The sequence below is a fragment of the Borostomias antarcticus genome (assembly GCF_949987555.1).
Source record: "Borostomias antarcticus genome assembly, chromosome: 3".
Classification (NCBI taxonomy): domain Eukaryota; kingdom Metazoa; phylum Chordata; class Actinopteri; order Stomiiformes; family Stomiidae; genus Borostomias; species Borostomias antarcticus.
In genome coordinates this window covers 12,390,987-12,404,257 of record NC_140236.1, presented here as the reverse complement: position 1 = coordinate 12,404,257, position 13,271 = coordinate 12,390,987, and the positions used below count along the sequence as shown (strand labels likewise).

The 13,271-nt window shown below is 46.2% G+C and overlaps 1 protein-coding gene across 1 annotated transcript in view; it reads left to right on the top strand.

Moving 5' to 3' along the window:
* Positions 1-13,271, top strand: part of arhgef3l (Rho guanine nucleotide exchange factor (GEF) 3, like) — a gene marked incomplete at both ends in the record, with an annotated part of 53,611 nt that overhangs the window by 5,822 nt on the left and 34,518 nt on the right. Inside the window, 5 exons of the mRNA XM_084436023.1 lie at positions 564-626; positions 1,019-1,115; positions 1,578-1,654; positions 1,859-2,116; positions 2,291-2,461. Coding sequence (XP_084292149.1) covers positions 564-626; positions 1,019-1,115; positions 1,578-1,654; positions 1,859-2,116; positions 2,291-2,461 — 666 coding nt within the window. The remainder of the gene's footprint in view (positions 1-563; positions 627-1,018; positions 1,116-1,577; positions 1,655-1,858; positions 2,117-2,290; positions 2,462-13,271) is intronic.

The window sequence follows — 13,271 nt, the reverse complement described above, 5'->3', positions numbered from 1 at the left end:
TTTGCTAGAGGGTGTGGTTTGGTAGAGGGTGTGGTTTGGTAGAGGGTGTGGTTTTGTGGAGTTTGGTGGTTTGGTAGAGGGTGGGGTTTGGTAGAGGGTGTGGTTTGGTAGAGGGTGTGGTTTAGTAGAGGGTGTGGTTTGGTAGAGGGTGTGGTTTAGTAGAGGGTGGGGTTTGCGAGAGGGTGGGGTTTGCGAGAGGGTGGGGTTTAGTAGAGGGTGTGGTTTAGTAGAGGGTGTGGTTTAGCAGAGGGTGGGGTTTGCGAGAGGGTGTGGTTTAGTGTACTGGTGCTGTTTCATTTCTCTGAAGCAACTACATGAGAGGTTATGAAAGAGGATGTTGGTACAGGGCCTGGATATCTGCACACTTCCCCTTTTAAACAATCAGCTGTTAACATTCATAATTGTGTGAGTGAGTGAGTGAGTGAGTGAGTGAGTGAGTGAGTGAGTGTGCATGCATGCATGCGTGTGTGTGTGCGTGCGTGTGTGTGTGTGTGTGTGTGTGTGTGTGTGTGTGTGTGGGGTAGACTAGGAGGTGAACCCCTGCTGTGTCTGTCCTCCTCCAGGTGATCTACGAGCTGACAGAAGGAGAGAGGCAGCTGATTGAAGACTTCAGACTGGTCAAGAAGGTACTGGTCCACCTGCTATAGTGCTTCTGAACAGAAGGGGGCACTATTCTGTATTTGCAGTATTTGGAGTATTCAGATGTGAACAGATACCTACCTACCTACCTACCTATCTACAGTACCTACCTACCTACCTATGTCATATTCAACATAGTAGGTTATGTGTGACATTGGTGGTTCCTGTATGCCACATCTATGAACCCTTTATAAAGCATGACATACTGTTATAGATGCTTTGTGACCCAATTATGAAGTATTTATAGAGGATTTATGACAATTTTATAAGCTGCCTTCGTATAAAACGAGAACCTACTCTTTACACCTCCTCATGTGTACGGTTTGTGTGTGTGCATGCGTTTGCGTGCGCGCGCACGTGTGTGTGTGTGTATCTATAGGTGTACTATGAGCCTATGCTGACGCTGCACCTCATGACTGAGAATGAGCTGGCGCAGATCTTCGGTACCCTCGACTCCCTGCTACCCCTCCACGAAGGTAGGCTACCCCAACACCAGCCCTAACACTAACCCCCCCCCCCAACACCAGCCCTAACCCTAACCCTGACCCGCCCAAAACCAGCCCTAACCCTGACCCTAACCCTAACCCCTCCCCCCAGCACCTGCCCTAACACTAACCCCCCCCCCCCCCCAACAACAGCCCTAACCCTGTCCCTAACCCCCCCCCCCCAACACCAGCCATAACCCTGACCCTAACCCCCCCCAACACCAGCCCTAACCCTAACTCATTCCAACACCAGCCATAACCCTGACCCTAACCCTAACCCATCCCAACACTAGCCTAACCCTAACCTACCCTAACACCAGCCCTTCCTCACTGTCTCATATAAAGGTGTGTGTGTGCGTGTGTGAGGTTCAATGTAAAGCTGTGAGTAGGACTCCCTCCCCTCTGTGTTTGTGAGACTGACTCGGCACTCTGTTACTCCTGTCTGTCCAACAGATTTCTTGACTCGGCTGGAGGGCCTGAGAGGATCAGAGAAGACTGTTGGAGAGGTGGGGTTAACCCTGCTGGACTGGGTGAGCAACGGCATGGTCACCACAGACCATAATAACACAGAAAACTAGTCAGAGGTGGGGGGGGGGGGCAAGAGAGAGAGACAGAGAGTTGGAGAGAACGAGAGAGAGAGAGAGAGAGAGAGAGAGAGAGATGACTTCCTTGCCTTCCCTGGATGTGATGTAGGATGTAACTCCCTCTCTCTCGCCCCGCCCCTCTCTCCTCAGTTCCCGTGTCTGGAGGCCTATGTGACGTACTGCTGTAACCAGGTGGGGGCCAAGGCCCTGCTGGACCAGAAGAAACAGGAAAAGCCGGTGGAGCAGTTCCTGCGCCTCTGCCAGGAGTCGTCCTTCAGCAGGAAGCTGGATCTGTGGAGCTTCCTGGACCGACCCCGGAGCCGGCTGTTCAAATACCCCCTGCTGCTCAGGGAGATTCAGAAGAGCACTCCGCAAGACCACCCTGACGAGGACACACTCCCTGATGCCGTGAGTCATGAAAACACACGCACACACACACGCGTAAACTGCACACACACACACACACACACACACACACACACACACACACACACACACAGTCAGACAACACACACAGGACACAAAACAAACATTGTGGACACACACTCACACATACCTTCCTTCACATGTGTCCCCTCCCAGCTGGAGCTGATCCAGGGGATTGTGTCGGAGGTGGACAGGAAGACGGGGCAGGCGGAGTGCCAGTTCTACAGGCAGCGTCTCCACTACCTGGAGGAGAGACAGAGACTTCCTGAGACACGACTCTCTCACTTCCTCTACTGTCACGGAGAACTCAAGAACAACAAGGGACAGGTACCACGACCTAGCACTCTATACTATCTACCACACTATCTACCACACTATCTACACTATCTACCACACTTTCTACACTATCTACCACACTATCTACTGTACTACCTACTACACTATCTACACTATCTACCACACTATCTACACTATCTACCACACTATCTACTGCACTATCTACCACACTATCTGCACTATCTACCACACTATCTACAATACCACACTATCTACTGTACAATCTACCACACTATCTACACTATCTACCACACTATCTACAACACTATCTACCACATTACTACACTATCTACCACACTATCTATACTATCTACTGCACTATCTACACTATCTACCACACTATCCACAATACTATCTACCAAACTACACCATCTGCACTATCTACCACAATATCTACTGTACTACCTATCACACTAGCTACACTATCGACCACAATATCTACTGTACTACCTATCACACTAGCTACTGTACCACTATCTCTAGCATTATTTACCATAGGTACTATCTAGACAGGTTACTCTAGCACTATCTACCACAGGTACTACCTAGACAGGTACTACCTAGCACTGTCCACCAGGGGCAGCACATAGCTCAGGAGGTCCAGTAGAGCGGCCGGCTGGGGATCACAAGATGCCCGGTTCAATCCCAGCTCCCGCAGGGTGCCAAAGTGTCCTTGAGCAAGATACTGAACCCCAAAATCACTCATGTGGCATGGTAGCGTAGTGCCTAGTACTGTCACCTCATAGCAAGAAGGTCTCTGGGCCTTTCTGTGTGGAGTTTGCATGTTCTCCCCGTGTTCGCAAGGGTTTCCTCCCTAAGAACCCAATATGAATCATGCAGAAGAACAGCGGCTCTTCAGTCCAGTCCCTGACCAGGATTTGGACTGAGCACTTGGACTTGGTCCCCGGGCGCCCCTGGCTGCCCACTGCTCCTAGCTGCTTCCTGGAGGAGGACGACTGGGATGGGTTAAATGCAAGGAACAATTTCCACCGGCGATCGCAGATGCACGTGTATGTGTGTGTATGTGTGTGTTGTGTGTGGTTGTTGACGCTCATTCACTGTGTGTATTTGGGTGCTGATCACTGTGTGGTGAATAAAAGACCCTCGAGGTCCAGAATTATTATTGTTATTATTAGGGCCCGAGCACTGGCGGTGCGAGGCCCTATTGAAACTCGAAGGATTATTATTATTATTAGGGCCCGAGCACTGGCGGTGCGAGGCCCTATTGAATTTCGAAGGATTATTAGGGCCCGAGCACTGGCGGTGCGAGGCCCTATTGAAACTCGAAGGATTATTCTCCTTCTTCTTCTCCCCAAACAAATGCCTTTTTGGCGGCCTAAACATCGATGAAAACGGATGAAACTTTGCAGATACATCAGTCCCGGTGAAAATCGGATATTTCATTGGTGACGGAAATGGGCGTGGCAAAACGGCTCAAGAGCGCCCCCTGGAAAGTTTAAAATGGCGAGCCCCACCTTTCAGTTTGATGTAGGCGAACGAAATTCGCTGGGCATATGTATTTCATCGAGCCACACTAAAATGTCTCTTGGAGCTATACCCAACATGCAACAGGAAGTCCGCTATTTTGCTCTTAATGTGCCATTTTGTCCTTGTTTTGACCATTTCCATGCCTCGTACTTCGACGAACTCCTCCTACAGATTTCATCCGATCAACTTCATATCGGGTCAGCTTCATCTTAAGACCTTTGTGATCAAAAGTTATCAAAAAAATTGAGTTTTCACCAAACACCCTTGCCGTGGCGTCCCGCCAAAGTTTGACATTTCGCCATAAAACACGAAGTCCTCATAACTCCTCCATACATTATCTAATTTGTCCGATATATCTCACGCTTCATGACGGTTCTGTCCTGAACACATCTATGTGTCAGTATTGCGTCATACTTATTGCGCCACCTATTGGTGAAACAGGAAGTCCTCATAACTCCTACATACATTATCCAATTCGTCCGATATATCTCACGCTTCATGACGGTTCTGTCCTGAACACATCAATGTGTCAGTATTGCATCATACTTATAGCGCCACCTATTGGTGAAACAGGAAGTCCCCATAACTCCTCCATACATTATCGGATTTGTCCGATATATCTCACGCTTCATGAGGGTTCTGTCCTGAACACATCTATGTGTCAGTATTGCGTCATACTTATAGCGCCACCTATTGGTGAAACAGGAAGTCCTCATAACTCCTACATACATTATCCAATTCGTCCGATATATCTCACGCTTCATGACGGTTCTGTCCTGAACACATCTATGTGTCAGTATTGCGTCATACTTATAGCGCCACCTATTGGTGAAACAGGAAGTCCTCATAACTCCTCCATACATTATCTAATTCGTCCGATATATCTCACGCTTCATGAAGGTTCTGTCCTGAACACATCTATGTGTCAGTATTGCGTCATACTTATAGCGCCACCTATTGGTAAAACAGGAAGTCCTCATAACTCCTCCATACATTATCCGATTTGTCCGATATATCTCACGCTTCATGACGGTTCTGTCCTGAACACATCTATGTGTCAGTATTGCGTCATACTTATAGCGCCACCTATTGGTGAAACAGGAAGTCCTCATAACTCCTCCATACATTATCCGATTTGTCCGATTTATCTCACGCTTCATGACTGTTCTGTCCTGAACACATCTATGTGTCAGTATTGTGTCATACTTATAGCGCCACCTATTGGTGAAACAGGAAGTCCTCATAACTCCTGCATACATCATCCGATTTGCACCAAATTGCTGACGCTTCATGAAGGTCACCTTCTGAACACATCTATGCGTCGGTATTGAGTTACACTTACAGCGCCACCTACTGGTGAAACAGGAAGTACTCATAACTCCTACATACATTATCCGATTTACTCCAAATTGCTCATGCTTGATGAAGGTCGCATCTTGAACACATCTGTAGGTCAGTATTGCGTCATACCTACAGCGCCACCTACTGCTTACAGGAAGTCCTCATAACTCCTACATACTTTGTCCGATTTACACAACATTTCTCACGCTTCATCAAGGTACTGTCCTGAACACATCTATGCTTTGGTATTGAGTCACGCTTAGAGCGCCACCTACTGGTGACAGGAAGTTTCTGTCAGTACTGGACACCGAAATAGCACACCCTTTAACGGCGCCACACCCCGACCCGCGTGGGGTGCGAGGGCCCGCTCACTGCTGCTCGCAGCACTAGTTATTATTCTCCTTCTCCTTCTCCTTCTTCTTCTCACCAAACAAATGCCTTTTTGGCGGCCTAAACATCGATGAAAACGGATGAAACTTTGCAGATACATCAGACCCGGTGAAAAACGGATATTTCATTGGTGACGGAAATGGGCGTGGCAAAACGGCTCAAGAGCGCCCCCTGGAAAGTTTAAAATGGCGAGCCCCACCTTTCAGTTTGATGTAGGCGAACGAAATTCGGTGGGCATATGTATTTCATCGAGCCACACTAAAATGTCTCTTGGAGCTATACCCAACATGCAACAGGAAGTCCGCCATTTTGCTCTTAATGTGCCATTTTGTCCTTGTTTTGACCATTTCCATGCCTCGTACTTCGACGAACTCCTCCTACAGATTTCATCCGATCAACTTCATATCGGGTCAGCTTCATCTTAAGACCTTTGTGATCAAAAGTTATCAAAAAAATTGAGTTTTCACCAAACACCCTTGCCGTGGCGCCCCGCCAAAATTTGACATTTCGCCATAAAACACGAAGTCCTCATAACTCCTCCATACATTATCCAATTTGTCCGATATATCTCACGCTTCATGACGGTTCTGTCCTGAACACATCTATGTGTCAGTATTGCGTCATACTTATAGCGCCACCTATTGGTGAAACAGGAAGTCCTCATAACTCCTCCATACATTATCCAATTTGTCCGATATATCTCACGCTTCATGACGGTTCTGTCCTGAACACATCTATGTGTCAGTATTGCGTCATACTTATAGCGCCACCTATTGGTGAAACAGGAAGTCCTCATAACTCCTACATACATTATCCAATTCGTCCGATATATCTCACGCTTCATGAAGGTTCTGTCCTGAACAGATCTATGTGTCAGTATTGCGTCATACTTATAGCGCCACCTATTGGTAAAACAGGAAGTCCTCATAACTCCTACATACATTATCCAATTTGTCCGATATATCTCACACTTCATGACGGTTCTGTCCTGAACACATCTATGTGTCAGTATTGCGTCATACTTATAGCGCCACCTATTGGTGAAACAGGAAGTCCTCATAACTCCTCCATACATTATCCAATTTGTCCGATATATCTCACGCTTCATGACGGTTCTGTCCTGAACACATCTATATGTCAGTATTGCGTCATACGTATAGCGCCACCTATTGGTGAAACAGGAAGTCCTCATAACTCCTGCATACATCATCCGATTTGCACCAAATTGCTGACGCTTCATGAAGGTGGCCTTCTGAACCCATCTATGTGTCGGTATTGAGTCACACTTACAGCGCCACCTACTGGTGAAACAGGAAGTCCTCATAACTCCTACATACGTTATCCGATTTACTCAACATTTCTCACGCTTCATCAAGGTACCGTCCTGAACACATCTATGCTTCGGTATTGAGTCACGCCTAGAGCGCCACCTACTGGTGACAGGAAGTTTCTCTCAGTACTGCACACCGGAATAGCACAGCCTTTAACGGCGCAGCACCCCGACACGCGTGGGGTGCGAGGGCCCGCTCACTGCTGCTCGCAGCACTAGTTAGGGCCCGAGCACTGGCGGTGCGAGGCCCTATTGAATTTCGAAGGATTATTATTATTCTACCTTCTTGTTCTTCTTGTTCTTCTCCCCAAACAAATGCCTTTTTGGCGGCCTAAACATCGATGAAAACGGATGAAACTTTGCAGATACGTCAGTCCCGGTGAAAAATTTGATAATTCATGGGTGCCGGAAATAGGCGTGGCAAAACGGCTCAAGAGCGCCCCCTGGAAAATTTAAAATGGCGAGCCCCACCTTTCAGTTTGATGTAGGCGAACGAAATTCGGAGGGCATATGTATTTCATCGAGCCACACTTAAATGTCTCTTGGAGCTATACCCAACATGCAACAGGAAGTCCGCCATTTTGCTCTTAATGTGCCATTTTGTCCTTGTTTTGACCATTTCCATGCCTCGTACTTCGACGAACTCCTCCTACAGATTTCATCCGATCAACTTCATATCGGGTCAGCTTCATCTTAAGACCTTTGTGATCAAAAGTTATCAAAAAAATTGAGTTTTCACCAAACACCCTTGCCGTGGCGCCCCGCCAAAGTTTGACATTTCGCCATAAAACACGATGTCCTCATAACTCCTCCATCCATTATCGGATTTGTCCGATATATCTCACGCTTCATGACAGTTCTGTCCTGAACACATCTATGTGTCAGTATTGCGTCATACTTATAGCGCCACCTATTGGTGAAACAGGAAGTCCTCATAACTCCTACATACATTATCCAATTCGTCCGATATATCTCACGCTTCATGACGGTTCTGTCCTGAACACATCTGTGTCAGTATTGCATCATACTTATAGCGCCACCTATTGGTGAAACAGGAAGTTCTCATAACTCCTACATACATTATCCAATTCGTCCGATATATCTCACGCTTCATGACGGTTCTGTCCTGAACACATCTATGTGTCAGTATTGCATCATACTTATAGCGCCACCTATTGGTGAAACAGGAAGTCCTCATAACTCCTCCATACATTATCCGATTCGTCCGATATATCTCACGCTTCATGATGGTTCTGTCCTGAACACATCTATGTGTCAGTATTGCATCATACTTATAGCGCCACCTATTGGTGAAACAGGAAGTCCTCATAACTCCTACATACATTATCCAATTCGTCCGATATATCTCACGCTTCATGAGGGTTCTGTCCTGAACACATCTATGTGTCAGTATTGCGTCATACTTATAGCGCCACCTATTGGTGAAACAGGAAGTCCTCATAACTCCTCCATACATTATCCAAATTGTCCGATATAGCTCACGCTTCATGACGGTTCTGTCCTGAACACATCTATGTGTCAGTATTGCATCATACGTATAGCGCCACCTATTGGTGAAACAGGAAGTCCCCATAACTCCTCCATACATTATCGGATTTGTCCGATATATCTCACGCTTCATGACGGTTCTGTCCTGAACACATCTATGTGTCAGTATTGCATCATACTTATAGCGCCACCTATTGGTGAAACAGGAAGTCCTCATAACTCCTCCATACATTATCCGATTTGTCCGATATATCTCACGCTTCATGACGGTTCTGTCCTGAACACATCTATGTGTCAGTATTGCGTGATACTTATAGCGCCACCTATTGGTGAAACAGGAAGTCCTCATAACTCCTACATACATTACCCAATTTGTCCGATATATCTCACGCTTCATGACGGTTCTGTCCTGAACACATCTATGTGTCAGTATTGCGTCATACTTATAGCGCCACCTATTGGTGAAACAGGAAGTCCTCAGAACTCCTCCATACATTATCCGATTTGTCCGATTTATCTCACGCTTCATGACGGTTCTGTCCTGAACACATCTATGTGTCAGTATTGCGTCATACTTATAGCGCCACCTATTGGTGAAACAGGAAGTCCTCATAACTCCTGCATACATGATCCGATTTGCACCAAATTGCTGACGCTTCATGAAGGTCACCTTCTGAACACATCTATGCGTCGGTATTGAGTTACACTTACAGCGCCACCTACTGGTGAAACAGGAAGTACTCATAACTCCTACATACATTATCCGATTTACTCCAAATTGCTAATGCTTGATGAAGGTCGCATCTTGAACACATCTGTAGGTCAGTATTGCGTCATACCTAGAGCGCCACCTACTGCTTACAGGAAGTCCTCATAACTCCTACATACTTTGTCCGATTTACACAACATTTCTCACGCTTCATCAAGGTACTATCCTGAACACATCTATGCGTCGGTATTGAGTCACGCTTAGAGCGCCACCTACTGGTGACAGGAAGTTTCTCTCAGTACTGGACACCGAAATAGCACACACTTTAACGGCGCCACACCCCGACCCGCATGGGGTGCGAGGGCCCGCTCACTGCTGCTCGCAGCCCTAGTTATTATTAGGGCCCGAGCACTGGCGGTGCGAGGCCCTATTGAAACTCGAAGGATTATTATTCTTCTCCTTCTTCTCCTTCTTCTTCTCCTTTACTCCAAACAAATGCCTTTTAGGCGGCCTGAACATCGATGAAAACGGATGAAACTTTGCAGATACGTCAGTCCCGGTGAAAAATTTGATAATTCATGGGTGACGGAAATGGGCGTGGCAAAACGGCTCAAGAGCGCCCCCTGGAAAGTTTAAAATGGCGAGCCCCACCTTTCAGTTTGATGTAGGCTAACGAAATTCGGTGGGCATATGTATTTCATCGAGCCACACTTAAATGTCTCTTGGAGCTATACCCAACATGCAACAGGAAGTCCGCCATTTTGCTCTTAATGTGCCATTTTGTCCTTGTTTTGACCATTTCCATGCCTCGTACTTCGACGAACTCCTCCTACAGATTTCATCCGATCAACTTCATATCGGGTCAGCTTCATCTTAAGACCTTTGTGATCAAAAGTTATCAAAAAAATTGAGTTTTCACCAAACACCCTTGCCGTGGCGCCCTGCCAAAGTTTGACATTTCGCCATAAAACACGAAGTCCTCATAACTCCTCCATACATTATCCAATTTGTCCGATATATCTCACGCTTCATGACGGTTCTGTCCTGAACACATCTATGTGTCAGTATTGCGTCATACTTATAGCGCCACCTATTGGTGAAACAGGAAGTCCTCATAACTCCTCCATACATTATCCAATTTGTCCGATATATCTCACGCTTCATGACGGTTCTGTCCTGAACACATCTATGTGTCAGTATTGCGTCATACTTATAGCGCCACCTATTGGTGAAACAGGAAGTCCTCATAACTCCTCCATACATTATCCAATTTGTCCGATATATCTCACGCTTCATGACGGTTCTGTCCTGAACACATCTATGTGTCAGTATTGCGTCATACTTATAGCGCCACCTATTGGTGAAACAGGAAGTACTCATAACTCCTCCATACATTATCCAATTTGTCCGATATATCTCACGCTTCATGACGGTTCTGTCCTGAACACATCTATGTGTCAGTATTGCGTCATACTTATAGCGCCACCTATTGGTGAAACAGGAAGTCCTCATAACTCCTCCATACATTATCCAATTTGTCCGATATATCTCACGCTTCATGACGGTTCTGTCCTGAACACATCTATGTGTCAGTATTGCGTCATACTTATAGCGCCACCTATTGGTGAAACAGGAAGTCCTCATAACTCCTCCATACATTATCCAATTTGTCCGATATATCTCACGCTTCATGACGGTTCTGTCCTGAACACATCTATGTGTCAGTATTGCGTCATACTTATAGCGCCACCTATTGGTGAAACAAAGTCCCCATAACTCCTCCATACATTATCGGATTTGTCCGATATATCTCACGCTTCATGACGGTTCTGTCCTGAACACATCTATGTGTCAGTATTGCGTCATACTTATAGCACCACCTATTGGTGAAACAGGAAGTCCTCATAACTCCTACATACATTATCCAATTCGTCCGATATATCTCACGCTTCATGACGGTTCTGTCCTGAACACATCTATGTGTCAGTATTGCATCATACTTATAGCGCCACCTATTGGTGAAACAGGAAGTCCTCATAACTCCTGCATACATCATCCGATTTGCACCAAATTGCTGACGCTTCGTGAAGGTCACCTTCTGAACACATCTATGCGTCGGTATTGACTCACACTTACAGCGCCACCTACTGGTGAAACAGGAAGTACTCATAACTCCTACATATGTTATCCGATTTACTCCAAATTGCTCATGCTTGATGAAGGTCGAATCTTGAACACTTCTGTAAGTCAGTATTGCGTCATACCTACAGCGCCACCTGCTGGTGAAACAGGAAGTCCTCATAACTCCTACATACGTTATCCGATTTACCTAACATGTCTCACGCTTTATCAAGGTACCGTCCTGAACACATCTATGCTTCGGTATTGAGTCACGCCTAGAGCGCCACCTACTGGTGACAGGAAGTTTGTCTCAGTACTGCACACCGAAATAGCACACCCTTCAACGGCGCCACACCCCGACACGTGTGGGGTGCGAGGGCCCGCTCACTGCTGCTCGCAGCCCTAGTTAGGGCCCGAGCACTGGCGGTGCGAGGCCCTATTGAATTTCGAAGGATTATTATTAGGGCCCGAGCACTGGCGGTGCGAGGCCCTATTGTATTTCGAAGGATTATTATTATTCTCCTTGTTAGGGCCCGAGCACTGGTGGTGCGAGGCCCTATTGTATTTCGAAGGATTATTATTATTCTCCTTCTTTACTCCAAACAAATGCCTTTTAGGCGGCCTGATCATCGATGAAAACGGATGAAACTTTGCAGATACGTCAGTCCCGGTGAAAAATTTGATAATTCATGGGTGACGGAAATGGGCGTGGCAAAACGGCTCAAGAGCGCCCCCTGGAAAATCTAAAATGGCGAGCCCCACCTTTCAGTTTGATGTAGGCGAACGAAATTCGGTGGGCATATGTAGTTCATCGAGACACACTAAAATGTCTCTTGGAGCTATACCCAACATGCAACAGGAAGTCCGCCATTTTGCTCTTAATGTGCCATTTTGTCCTTGTTTTGACCATTTCCATGCCTCGTACTTCGACGAACTCCTCCTACAGATTCCATCCGATCAACTTCATATCGGGTCAGCTTCATCTTAAGACCTTTGGGATCAAAAGTTATCAAAAAAATTGAGTTTTCACCAAACACCCTTGCCGTGGCGCCCCGCCAAAGTTTGACATTTCGCCATAAAACACGAAGTCCTCATAACTCCTCCATACATTATCCAAATTGTCCGATATATCTCACGCTTCATGACGGTTCTGTCCTGAACACATCTATGTGTCAGTATTGCATCATACTTATAGCGCCACCTATTGGTGAAACAGTACGTCCTCATAACTCCTCCATACATTATCCGATTTGTCCGATATGTCTCACGCTTCATGACGGTTCTGTCCTAAACACATCTATGTGTCAGTATTGCGTCATACTTATAGCGCCACCTATTGGTGAAACAGTACGTACTCATAACTCCTCCATACATTATCCGATTTGTCCGATATGTCTCACGCTTCATGACGGTTCTGTCCTGAACACATCTATGTGTCAGTATTGCGTCATACTTATAGCGCCACCTATTGGTGAAACAGTACGTCCTCATAACTCCTCCATACATTATCCGATTTGTCCGATATGTCTCACGCTTCATGACGGTTCTGTCCTGAACACATCTATGTGTCAGTATTGCGTCATACTTATAGCGCCACCTATTGGTGAAACAGTACGTCCTCATAACTCCTCCATACATTATCTAAGTTGTCCGATATATCTCACGCTTTATGACGGTTCTGTCCTGAACACATCTATATGTCAGCATATGTCATACTTATAGCGCCACCTATTGGTGAAACGGTATGTACTCATAACTCCTCCATACATTATCCGATTTGTCCGATATGTCTCACGCTTCATGACGGTTCTGTCCTGAACACATCTATGTGTCAGTATTGCGTCATACTTATAGCGCCACCTATTGGTGAAACAGGAAGTCCTCATAACTCCTACATACATTATCCAATTTGT